Source organism: Periplaneta americana, chromosome 1, assembly GCF_040183065.1.
Source record: "Periplaneta americana isolate PAMFEO1 chromosome 1, P.americana_PAMFEO1_priV1, whole genome shotgun sequence".
Lineage (NCBI taxonomy): Eukaryota > Metazoa > Arthropoda > Insecta > Blattodea > Blattidae > Periplaneta > Periplaneta americana.
The window spans coordinates 194,340,292-194,353,762 of record NC_091117.1 but is presented as its reverse complement, the minus strand read 5'-3'; the positions used below and the strand labels follow the sequence as shown (position 1 = coordinate 194,353,762).

Here is a 13,471-nt window from a genome sequence, read left to right as displayed (position 1 = left end):
TTTTTATTTGTGTTTACTTTAGTTTTCTGTTGGAAATTGTCAATTTATGATGAGGAAATATACAGTGGATTCCACTTAATAGGACCACGTTGGGATCATGCATTTTGGTCCAATAATGCGGCTGGTTCTCTTAACTAGCATTAGATAATGGTAAATATGAATATTGTTAAGATGTTATAAAAGTTATTGTAATTACATATTTTTAAGTGCAATCTACAATGACAAATTCTCATTAATTTTCAACCTATTTTGTTAAGGGAAATTTCAATTTATTGTAAAAGTTTCTGAATAAATACAAAGCAAGTGGTAAGTATTAATAGTGTTATGAGATTCATTTTTAATTACTTTTGCGTACAGTTACACTGCATAATATAATATCCACCTAAAGGTAAAACATGTCGATAATTTCTTGATGGAACGATTTTGGCAATTATATCCAAAATCTCCTGCATTTTCAGTTTGAAAATCTGGCAACCCTAATTGATGACAAACAACCTACTTCACTCAGATGGAGGGACATTAATCTTTCTACTTTTCTAACCGGAAGCCGAACTCATATCTAATGAATTCATAACCAACCATAGTGGATGATGACGGGAACACTTTTTTTATACAACGAAATGCAATTTAGAATTGTTTATTATTTATCATTGTACAGCATGTAATAATGAGTTCATTAATTATTTAAAAAGCTGTAAAATTAATTATTATCCTTTAGATATTTTTTCCAATATATTGCACAAAACATTTGTATACAAAAGCAGAGTGCTTTAGGCTACACATCTGAATGAATAAGACACCTACATTTTTGAAGATAACAAATAGCCTGTATTTTATGCCTTGCTGTGAGTTTACATTCATGACGCATAATACTGGAACTTTATTGTGATATCAACACATATCAAGAGCTACGTGCATGCAGATCAATGTTTAAACAAAATATTCTAGCAATAAACAGTACATTAAAAATTCTGACTTCCTTTCTGTACTTTGTATTGTTTTGTTTCATACTATATCGAATTTTACTTCTTTCCATACTCCAAACCAGTATGGAAATTGGAACTTTACATTATACCTGTAGTTACTTTCCAGATTCCAGACCTACGAACATACGAATACACCATGATAAACCTAGTACCAGTATGAAAAAACTCAATTATTAGCCTTTTGGATGGGTCTATGTTATTGGATGTTATTCCTATAACCACAACTATGACTTTAACATATAATATTTAAAAGTAATATAGCACAAAACATATAGCTACCAGTACTTCAAATCATTTTTGTGAAAAAAACAGACATAGAAATGCTTCAGTTCAAAGACATACTACCCATAACATCAAGCAAATCTTCATTATCGATCAAGTCAATAAATTAAAGATATGTATGGTATTTCTGTCAGATTGCATTAACTTCCTACCTAAACTAAATTAATTTACTTACATATTAAAATAAAAAATAAAAAAAAAATAAATAAAACTTACAGCCCTCAAATTAACACATTCAAATTATTAGTGAAATGTTGAATTCTTCGTCTTTTGAGTTCACTAATGTAAACAGAACACATGGAATACCATGTAATGTAGCCTACTTGGATATATATAGCAAATTCAAGTGAAAAAAAAGATAAATAAAAAAAAAATCAGAATATGAAATTCGCTATAAAACGACGCAATAGTAATAATTCGCGAATGTGTTCATATTTCGCTTCTAGAACACTATTTCGCGACTTGTTGCGATTGTTTTATCCATATATTATTAATCAGAATCACTTAATTCGTAAAGATTAGTATAAATCTATCGTGTATATATATATATATATATATATATATATATATATATATATATATATATATAATATCGTGATATATTAATAGGCTATACATATGTCATCAAACGAATTACAGACAGATTGAGTGCGAAAACTCTATATTTCAAAACGTTAATAAACTGGTACATAATTATCCTACACGTTAAGAAAAAAAATGTATAAGTTTTCATTCTTCAAGATGCTATTCTAAGTTTACATTAGAGAGAAAATCAGTCGTACTCACATACTTTGATGGTCTCGCATACTAATCTCGAGCTATGAGTTCCGTGATTTTCTTGGTAAGGACAAAGTCCTCCTTGTGCAAATTTTCCACAATATCAAAGTGATCCACTCCAGGTACAGTAATAAATTCCAACATGGTGCTTTTTTGTTCAAGTTTCTGTAAAATAATGTAGGTATGAGTAAGTGAAACAAAGTAAGATTGCTATGAAATTTTCTACCTATAGGGGAGAGTTGGGTAGTATCGGACATTGGGTAATATCGGACAGTGAGTTTCTTTCATCTACCACACGATGATAGTACCTGATTGACATGGTTACGTTTCTGTGATGTCGCAAAGAGAAACGTAACCATGTCATTCAGGTACTACCATATGGTGGTAGCAGGGGCGTATACTGGTTAAAGGGTTTGGGCTACCGCTGACTCTATTATTACACAAAATATATCTAACAATTACTTTAATTTTAATTACTATGGTAAAACTAATAATACAAAATTATTACATTATGTTATATTATAAACTTTTTCTTTTGTAATTTCCTTGGGCTACCGCTGGTAGCCCCGGTAGCCCGCAAAATACGCCCCTGGGTGGTAGATGAAAGAAACACACTGTCCGATACTACCCGATGTCCGATACTACCCGACTCTCCCCTATAATTACTAACTACTATAGTCGCGACACTGTTATTCCCGGCATGACTCCTCCTCTTTGCTTACGTCTTAGGAAGTGAAGGCTCTATAAAGTCTAGGTATCGTTCGCCATTTTTGTTCTTTCGTTGCCGAGCTACCATACGAGGAATCTATTTGCCACACAGTTAAACATTATCATGTCGTAGCTCCTATGATAATAAATCAAATGCACTGTAATTCAGCAAATAATTGAGCGGCAAATAACGTCTTCGTGTGCTTTCTGCCAATGCCAACGAAAGTGCCAAAATGGCGGGCGATTATATTAAGTATTTATCGAGCCTTAAGAAATGAATAACGTCTTCATCAGCGAATCACAAGACGCACACGTTTAAATATAGCCGACCTGCAACACGATTGGCTGCCGGAAATTAGAGTGACGGGCTATAGAATCCAAAATATTGGTAGCTTTAAATGTCTCACGTAGTGTATAGAAAATATGTTCTTATAAGTAAGATTTATCTGAGAGTAATTTTCTGTTTCAAATTTTCTAGGTCTTTTCGCAGGCAAATTTATGTAAACATGATAGAGAATATTTTCTTGGATGTGAAGTAAGTAGCACAATTAAGAAAGATCAATCAATCCAAACAGCAGCATACTACTAAATGAAGGCAGAGTAGAACAAACCCAAAATCTTGAAGATCAGTAAGCAATGTATTGACAGGACAATGGAAATAACATATACCGTGTTCTCTCAAACCTCCCACAATTCAATCAATCAATGCGGAAAAAAGTGTAAGAAATTATTAATTTTAACTAACTAGCAGTGCACGTTGAAAGTCAATAGAAAATCCGCAAAATAATACCCAACATAACATTCAAAGTCAGAGGTATTTCATGAAATGAAAAACATAAGCGAATTCTCCCATTACAGCTAATAAGGTCAACATAATTTATTTTATAAAATGGGTTACAGTACATTATGTGTAGACTTCAGTATTCTATTCTACATATATGATATGATATGATATGATATGATATGATATGATATATATTTGTCATTAAGCACTTTCTTCCGGTGAGATGGCACTTCACATATTTGTATACAGTACCATCCACCTTATTACATAGCAAATTTATGCAAGTCATAACTTACTTCCGTCTCTTCCACTTATGTTCTCTTTAAATGTATCTTGTCACCTCCCCTTCACCGGCCTATCCATCTGTATTTCCCCATATTCTACGTATATTGTGTACTGCACATCTCTTTAACCTAACTGTGCAGCCCATACATCGCCCAAGTACAGTCATATACAGCTTTCACCTTTCTAAATTGTCCTTTAACATGAGGAAAACAACAGTCTAGAGTCGATGGCAATTGGGAAGGAAGTCGTCTGCTAGCGTTTGTGTCGAGAGAGACAGATAGAGAGAGCAAAGCAGCATATAACATTGCCACATCGTACTTCACACGCGTGTGCAATACAAATAGCGCAGGAGAGAATTTAAATTCTCGAAAGACAATAATGACCTTAGCTGCCGATTGCTGTAAGCATAACACCAAACAAATCCTCTTTCCATTTTGATTCTTGCGACACTACTTTTAACACTTGAATATAAGTAATTGATTAACTAGCGGACTTACTCGTGTTAATTATGTAAGTTTGTGCGGCTTACAGCTGTTTCGGTGCTTAACACACCATCCTCAGAGCCTACTAGATCTCGGCGACATCTCGAACTTCTCTGCCTGTTATGTGGGTGCGTTTGATTGTTGAAAAGTGTTGAATAGTGGAGTCAAATAGTGTGTGTGTACTGAAATTGATCTGTGTGTTGAGAATTTGATCGGGGTGTGTTTTAGTGTGTTTGTATATCTTACAACAAATTCCACAATTTGGGACATCTGGCCGAAATCTACGGCTGACCACTAGGATCCAGAATACAAAGCAGAGGTTAAATGAAAAATACAATATGATTGCGGAGAGAATACGGAACAATGATAAATTTAAAAATAAAGTACAATTTGATTTCGGAGAAACATGAGATGAAAATACATTGAAGAGTAATGAAATGAAGTAAAAAAAAAATTACATACTATTATCCAAGTGATTGTGTAAAATGGATAATGAATCTCTCAATACCATTAGACAAATTTTGTTAATGTCCTCATTAGAAAATTTAAGAGAAAGGAGAATGGTTTTGGTTAACTTAAATGATGTTCCCCTAGCGTCAAAAAGAAGTCCTTTCACTTCCCATGTATTAATATTCATTTTGTATCTCTCACTGAAGTGAGGAATACATGGGTTGTAAGTAGACTTCTTTTCATCGTTAACGTTATTGGCTTGTAGATCATCCTTCTCAAAATGGACAGTGGGGTCAAGAATGAGGCTAATATACAAACACACTAAAACACACCCCGATCAAATTCTCAACACACAGATCAATTTCAGTACACACACACTATTTGACTCCACTAATCAACACTTTTCAACAATCAAACGCACCCACATAACAGATAGAGAAGTTCGAGATGACGCCGAGATCTAGTAGGCTCTGAGGATAGTGTGTTAAGCACCGAAACAGCTGTAAGCCGCATAGTCTTACATAATTAACACGAGTAAGTCCGCTAGTTAATCAATTACTTGAATCCTCTTTCCTCCACTAACAATATTCTTTGTAAGGTTCGCAATCCCACACCACATGCTTATGATGTGAATAAATGCCAAACTTTTGCTAGCGCTTCAGAAAATCTTATTGTATTAAATATGCCAGAAAGAGACGTAAGTAGCGTCAAGATGTGAGTGTAACACAGTAATAACTGAATCTGGAACAGGCCAGATTGACCTACATGATGCTGCTGCTACTTATGATAATGATGATTATGATGATGATAATGATAATCATGACCATACGATGACAACGATGTTATCTATATTCATCAAAGTTTTAACAAGCTATCTAACTTCCACTTCTACTGTTTTGCATAATATAATCAATTTATCGACAGTCGTTACTTAGGGTGTGCCACAGGACGCTGGTCTTGGCTACACCCGTGATGAGATGAAATGATGATAGAGTAGAGATTTGTTGGGATGTCACAGGGGAACAGGAACTCCCAGAGAAAACCCCTGTGTTACTTGAACCACGCTCTTCCTCAACACAAGTTATAAATGAGATGCACTGGGGATCGAACCCAAGCCTATAGGATCATAAGTGCAGCCCTCTAGCCACTAGACCACCATGGCGACTCATATTATCAAAATAAAGAGATAACATTTGCTGATATCATATAATTGCTAGAGCGTAACCAAGGATCTGAACTTCTCTCTCCATGTCCTGAGACCCATATCACAACTCGTGATCAGAGAGTTCGTTAATTGTGCCTTTCGTTGAAATGTACAGTTAAAAATTAGATAATTACAAATAATTGATTAAATGGCGATCTTACTCGTGTTAATTATGTAAGCATGTGTGGCTTACAGCTGTTTCGGTGTTACTTGACACCATCCTCAGAGCCTACTAGATCTCGGCGCTATCTCAACTTCGCTGCCTGTTGTGTGGGTGCGTTCGTGTGATGAAGAGTTGTGTCAAATAGTGTGCGTGTTCTGAAATTGATCTGTGTGTTGAGAATTTGATTAGGGTGTGTTTTAGTGTGTCTGTATATTTCATATTGTTCTAGTGTGTTAAGTTTTTGGTTTTTGGGTTGTATGTGTAGGATTTCCATGTCTGTATTTATGTTATTGTATGTGTGGTTAGCATTAGTTATGTGTTCGGCATATGTAGATGTATTGTGTCCTCTGGTTATTGCTTTAATGTGTTCTTTGTATCGAGTTTGGAATGATCTGCCTGTCTGTCCAATGTAGAAACTGTCGCAACTATTGCATGTGAGCTTGTATACGCCTGTGTGGTTGTATGTATTTGTTTGTGTTGTTTGTGTGTTGAGATGTCTTTGTAGTGTGTTTTCTGTTCTGTATGCTATGTTGTATTTCTGTTTTCTGAATGGGGATGCGATCTTGTGTGTGTTTTTGTTTTCGTATGTTAGTGTGATGTATTTCTTGTGTTCTTGTGTTTGTGTTGTGTTTTTGTGTTTGTTGAGTTTTTGTTTTGTCTTCCTTATGATGTTGTCTATTATGTTTGGGTTGTAACCATTTTCTTCTGCTATGTATTTGATTGTGTTCACTTCTTCATTGTAGTGTTGTTGGCTCATGGGTATGTTGAGTAATCTGTGTACCATTGTCCTGAATGCAGCATGTTTGTGTTGTGTGGGGTAAGATCGTCATTTAATCAATTATTTATATTCAAGTGTTAAAAGTAGTGTACGAAAGATTCAACATGGATAAATTATTGAAGTAATTACTATGTGTACTCAACAGATTAATACAGTTCCTCACCTCAAAGAATGTCTGGCTCTGTCGTTGGAATTCCGGAGAGTCAAATTCAGCAACGGCAACAAGGATCGTTAGCTTCCTTACAGACAGAGATTCAATGTTCAGCAGCATTGGGCTGAGGACTCTGGCCTCCTCTCTGAATCATTTATAAAATGGAGAATTGTTATTCTAAGTTAACATGACCAACTGTTTTGCATTTCAATAACGTATTATGAGGTCAACAACATCTTGCATGCATGATGAAACGGTCTTCAAATTTTTGCTCTACAGTTCTAGATTATAAGTTAGGCAGAATTTAATGTTACCTGGACAATTTGAGATTATCATTCACATATGTATTGATGAGTGGAGTCAAATCATACACTCCACTAATCAGAACTAAACCTTTAACAAGATTGCGTCTCCTATCATCGAGTTGGTTCAGCCATCCAGAAAAGAGAAGCATGCTGACAAGATGAGCTCCTGCAGAGTGTCCAGCAAACCACACTGACCTATCACATAAATAATAAACTGAATATTCATAACTGAATATTGCAAGAACAAATAAACTTTCAATTTGTAATACCTTGCTCCGAAGTTAACAGCCATGTTGACAACATATTCTGCCCCTGTCTTTATCTCTTCCACAATTTCCCGCAGTGTAACTGTATAAAAACAAAGAAAAACACACATAAGTACGCATATTGAAAGACAAAAATCCGAATATACGAGGCGTGTTCTTAAAGTAAGTTCCAAAAGGGTGTAGTAAGTAAACGGGAAGATATTTACAAACCATTTTTGTTGCATTGTATTCCCCACACTTTAAATACCGGTACTTCTCAACATAATCTCCACCATTATTGAGGCATTTATCGAGTCATGGTACAAGTCTTTCTATCCTCTCATTGTAGAATTCACCTTACTGTGATGCGAACCACTCCTGCACTGCTGTTTTCACTTCATAATAATAATAATAATAATAATAATAATAATAATAATAATAATAATAATAATAATAATAATAATCCGTGGCGCTACAGCCCACGAAGGGCCAAGACCGACCAGCCGGCTGCTGGCCTCACGGCCACATGCCGAAGCAGAGGTGGACGATCATCCAACCACAATGGAGGTATCGTATGGTTAGCACGATGAGCCCCCCAGCCGTTATAGCTGGTTTGCGTAACCGGATTTCGCTACCTATCATAGCTCCCCAAGTGCATCACGATGCTGGGTGGGCACTGGTCCCATACACTGGCCGAAATTTCATGAGTAAATTTCTTCCCCCCTGAGGACTCGAACCAGCGCGCATTCCGTAAGCGAGTCCTAGGCAGGATGCCTTAGACCACGACACCATGGCGCGGGACTTTCACTTCATCGTCGCCATCAAAACGTTGACCACCGAGGAACTTCTTGAGGTGTTTTTTATTTTTTTATTTTATTGGGTTATTTTACGACGCTGTATCAACATCTAGGTTATTTAGCGTCTGAATGATAGGAAGGTGATAATGCCGGTGAAATGAGTCCAGGGTCCAACACCGAAAGTTACCCAGCATTTGCTCATATTAGGTTGAGGGAAAACCCCGGAAAAAACCTCAACCAGATAACTTGCCCCGACCGGGATTCGAACCCGGGCCATCTGGTTTCACGGCCAGATGCGCTGACCGTTACTCCACAGGTGTGGATAACTTCTTGAGGTGCAGGAAGAGATGAAAGTCACTTGGAGCCAAATCCGGGCTGTAGGGGGGATGCTCAATTTGTTCCCAGCCAAATTTCGAGATGAGATTTTGGGTGTCACGAGCTGTGTGTGGCCATCTGCTGACCATTCCATCACTAAGGCATCATCACCATACACCTCACAAAGTTGACGATGAATGTCAGCTGGTTTGATGTTTCTCGCATTCAAGAAACGGATAACAGACCGCATCTCACAGTCGGCGGGGTGCTCGATCACTTTAAACATTTCAACTGATCACAACTAACCACACACACGGACTGAAGCTCTGAAACTGCATGCACAGCTTGCCTGAGGACTGAAGAAGAAAACACGTATGCGCAAAATAACGATTGCAGCAATGCAATGGCTATAAACTGAAAACGGAACTTACTTTAAGAACACGCCTCGTAAGAGCACCTTGTAGTAATGCCACTTCCTGCTACCATATTGAAACCGTGCATGTAATTTCTGTGACAGTTGAAATAATAGAACATGAGAAAGAAGAAATTGTCTGAGGAAGGGAGGAAAACAACTGTGCATTATCACTTGACATCATATTTTAGGTCAAAAAATTTATTTTTCTAAGTATACATTTGCACAGTAATATCACATATCTGTTTCATAGATAATTAATCCAAATAATAATAATAATAATAATAATAATAATAATAATAATAATAATAATAATTAATCCCTTTTATAGGACCTAAAACATATTATACAGTAAAACTTCGTCAAACCGGATATCGTTTACTCTGGAAGAATAAAATTTTATACAGAAAAGTCTACACCAAATTACTGTACCAAACTGTGTATCGAGTATGAGATGAGTGAAAGTACGTATCACAGTCTATTATATACAGTCACGAAGCTTGAGTTTGTGAGGGTACTAGGAACAGTAGACTGTGCAGGTACTATTTCGCATTGTCTGTAATGAGGCGATAGTAGCGATCCTAGTGATTAGCAACTATCTATGAATGCATAGTTACTATGTATTGAGCTTCGTGACTGTATATACTAGACTGTGGTACGTATATTCTTGATGTCTCTTTAATCACTCTTTCATATATTTTCCCCATTGGTTTAAGAGACTAAAAGATCGATGATTCGAAATATGGTATGAAGATTTCCCAACTGACTTTATTTATTAGATACCGTAAGTTTCACTCTTGCAAATAAAAACAGAAGACGTACTGCTGCAGATGTATTTTTTTATTATTTTTTTTATTTTTATTTATTTACGGTATTTATGTCTATAACAGGGCAAAGCCCCAATTAGAATAGATAGTACAAATATTTGTTTAGAACGTAAAATTGGAGCTAACATAAAAAAGAGATAAAACAGATACAAATGCAAGATACAAGTGTAAATAGAAATGACAAATGAAAAAAAAACAGACAAATAGATACTACCTACATAAAAGACACAGATATAGATATAAATGAAAAATACAAAATAAAAATAAATGAAAACTAGATAGATATAGATAACATAACCAAAAGATGTAAAATGTAGTTATAAGTGGCAAATTACAGAGTAACAAATAGATAGAAATATTATTTAAAATCAACTACCTTCAGTATATTAATAAGAAAACGTTTATATTTCACGTAAGAAATGCTGAAATCTAGATCCCATGTTTTACATATTTCACTGAAATTTGAACACATTTTTAACACTGGTGAATTTTTATGTGCTGAAGAGTTTGGTTTTTTATAATATAACAATTGACGATTTCTTAAATGTGATATTCTAGCGTTAAGCTGGATTTGTGATAATATTTCGCTATTATCCAGTAGACCGTTGAATATTATATAATAAAAGTTGCTCACCCAGTAATTTTAGTCACTATTGGTCTTTATAAAGTACGGGGATATAATTTGGTGGGTTCTGCTATCAACTATGAACACTGGTAATTTGTCCGGTAAATTTGAGTTTTAAAGACAATGTTAAAGTAATGGAAGAAACGTAAAATGTATTGCTCATGGAAAACAGAGTAATAACAGGGTCGAAATATGAAAGTTTCTGAGAAATAAGGGACACTTGGCAACCCCAGTTTAACAGTGAATGCTTCTTGTTTCAAAAAGAATTCAGACCTGTTGGAGCAAGATCATATCCCAGAATGACAGTTCTCACACCATTTCGATACTGGGGTTCCACACAGTATGCAGATGTGCATCGACTCAACTCTTGCCAGTAGCCACCATGAATATAGACGAGGATAGAAGCATCTGAAAAATAACGAATATGTATAGAATATTTAGAATATGTAACTATGAAAAAGCGCAAGTGCATGATAAGATTTGCACAAATCAATAATTACTTATGTATTGAATGTACCGGCATTAAATATACAGTGTCCACAGAAACATTCCGTGATTATAAACCTGTATAACGTCATTGTAGATAATCGTATTTAAATGAAACTAGTGACATTATAAAGAGAAACTCAAATATTTTTAGCACCTCACAGACACTCAATGTGGCTCCCATGTGTGATGTTGCAGACATCAAGGAGATACTGTATTACCACTCATGCCACATGCACTCCAACATATCTAATGGAATGGACTCAATGGCGACAGTGACACGAAGTTACAACTCTTACAGGTTTTGAGGTAGTGGAAGTACGTATTTTCTTTATGTAACCTCATAGAAAAAGTCACAGACGGTCAAGTCAGGGGACCTTGGTGACCACTTGCAGAAGACATCTTGGTTTCTGGCATGCCCAATCCATCTTCCTGTCCACACCTGTGGAGTAACGGTCAGCACGTCTGGACGCGAAACCAGGTGGCCCAGGTTCGAATCCCGGTAGGGGCAAGTTACCTGGTTGAGGTTTTTTTCGGGGTTTTCCCTCAACCCAATACGAGCAAATGCTGGCTAACTTTCGGTGCTGGACACCGGACTCATTTCACCGGCATTATCACCTTCATTTCATTCAGATGCTAAATAACCTAGATGTTGATACAGCGTCGTAAAATAACCCAATAAAAAAATCCATCTTCCTGCAAGTTGTTCATGCAGAACTTTCCGAACATCGAGATGCCAGTGAGGAGGTACTCAGTCTTGTTGGAAAAGAAATTCGTTGCTTCTTCTTCTTCCAATTGTGAAAACAGCCATTTAGTGCGTATATCAGGATAATTCATACTGGTGAAAGTGTTCTCTTGAAAGAAAAATGGGCATACACTTTCCGTTTCTATATGATAACAAAACCCATTTAGCTTAAGGGAGTCACGCTCAACCTCCAAAAGGAAGCAAAAACGAGTAAACTGTATTAACTTTTTTATTTGAAACATCTCAAAGAATGATCCTCTGAAATTAATGACATTGCTTACAGTTCACCTATTCCCAATTGTGTTTCAGAGACTGAAAGACAGATGATTTGATATAATATATGCTCAAAGGTAATTATTTAGTTTGAAATTAATAATCGTACAGAAATGAGAATCCATGTATTGTGGGTCCCTATCACCACGGCATGGCGTGTCCTCAGGTTGCGGATCGAGGAGATGGCCTCCAGATATGGAGGGTAGTTGTGAAAATATTGAATAAGCAGTCGTGGACAGCCGATGAGGGGTGGTCCTCCAGCTTGGGGGTTGGGCGAAGGGCTAACAACCCATCACCGTAAAAAACAGCTTGTTACGAATCCTTCAAATAAGCCTCAGAATGGGACTGATTCTCTGGCACGACCACAGCAAAGGAATAAGGTTTTGAGATTTGGTATATGGGAAGATAATATTAAAATGGATTTGAGGGAGGTGGGATATGATGATAGAGAATGGATTAAACTTGCTCAGGATAGGGACCAATGGCGGGCTTATGTGAGGGTGGCAATGAACCTCCAGGTTCCTTAAAAGCCAGTAAGTAAGTACAGAAATGAGAATAGCATTATGGAGAATTTTTCAAATACTTATCTGAGGTTTTATTAATGCTATTACCATCTGGCAGTGATTGCCCTCCAAACACGTCCAGTTGCTGTTCAGCCTTTGGGCCATATCGCACTCCACACTGGACGGGTATCCTTGTCCTTGCATCCTCGCTTGCTGCAAGCAGGATAACAGTATATTAGAACTAGCCAGTAGCGGTGCACCAGTGATGACGAAGAGTTCTCCCTCTACATTTGTGCATTCTCCAACAGCAAATAAAATACGTTTCTTCAGTGACTGTTTTAATTCCACGTGTTCTCCTGTCATAACACTGTTAATCACACGACACATAAACAAGCACACTATTTACAAACCTTACTGAGAGAGGGAGCGTGCCATGCATCTCCAACTGGCATATGGCAAATTTAAACAGACTGCTAGGAACCACAGTTGCACAGAATCATAGAGTTGGGCATAAGATGCAGAGGGGACATATATTATTTTACCTTGCATAACTAAATACACATTGTCTGGAACAGATGCATTATAGGACCCACCCTAAATATAAAAATATGCTAAGCCACAAAAAAAGGTCAACGGAAGTTGCGTTTCGATCAATTAAATGATCGATATATATTGTTTTCATTATGTTGCCAACCAATCAATATTGTTGTAAATTAGTTTGATCATAATCATGGCGGCAATTTCGAATGCTATAGTTAAATATAAAAAAGAAGTGGATCAAATTCTCCCTCTTGATTTAAAATGTAGGCCTCGAAATGGAAATTATGGAATTATAAATAAGTTGTAAACTTTTTAGTAGCTTTATCCATGAATAAAGACATATAGGCT

The 13,471-nt window shown here is 36.4% G+C and overlaps 1 protein-coding gene across 14 annotated transcripts in view; it reads right to left on the bottom strand.

Moving 5' to 3' along the window:
• Positions 1-13,471, bottom strand: part of KFase (kynurenine formamidase) — a 48,544-nt gene that overhangs the window by 25,279 nt on the left and 9,794 nt on the right. For 10 of the 14 annotated variants that reach the window (XM_069834877.1, XM_069834852.1, XM_069834868.1 and 7 more), the window contains 6 exons: positions 12,692-12,796; positions 10,850-10,984; positions 7,625-7,703; positions 7,365-7,550; positions 7,063-7,195; positions 2,055-2,210 (listed from right to left, as the gene is read on the bottom strand). In XM_069834877.1, the coding sequence (XP_069690978.1) occupies positions 2,076-2,210; positions 7,063-7,195; positions 7,365-7,550; positions 7,625-7,703; positions 10,850-10,984; positions 12,692-12,796 (773 nt within the window). In that variant the 3' untranslated portion in view covers positions 2,055-2,075. Of the gene's footprint in view, positions 1-57; positions 1,102-2,053; positions 2,211-7,062; positions 7,196-7,364; positions 7,551-7,624; positions 7,704-10,849; positions 10,985-12,691; positions 12,797-13,471 lie in introns of those variants that run through there. The other 4 variants (XM_069834798.1, XM_069834808.1, XM_069834789.1 and 1 more) reach the window with 3 other exon arrangements.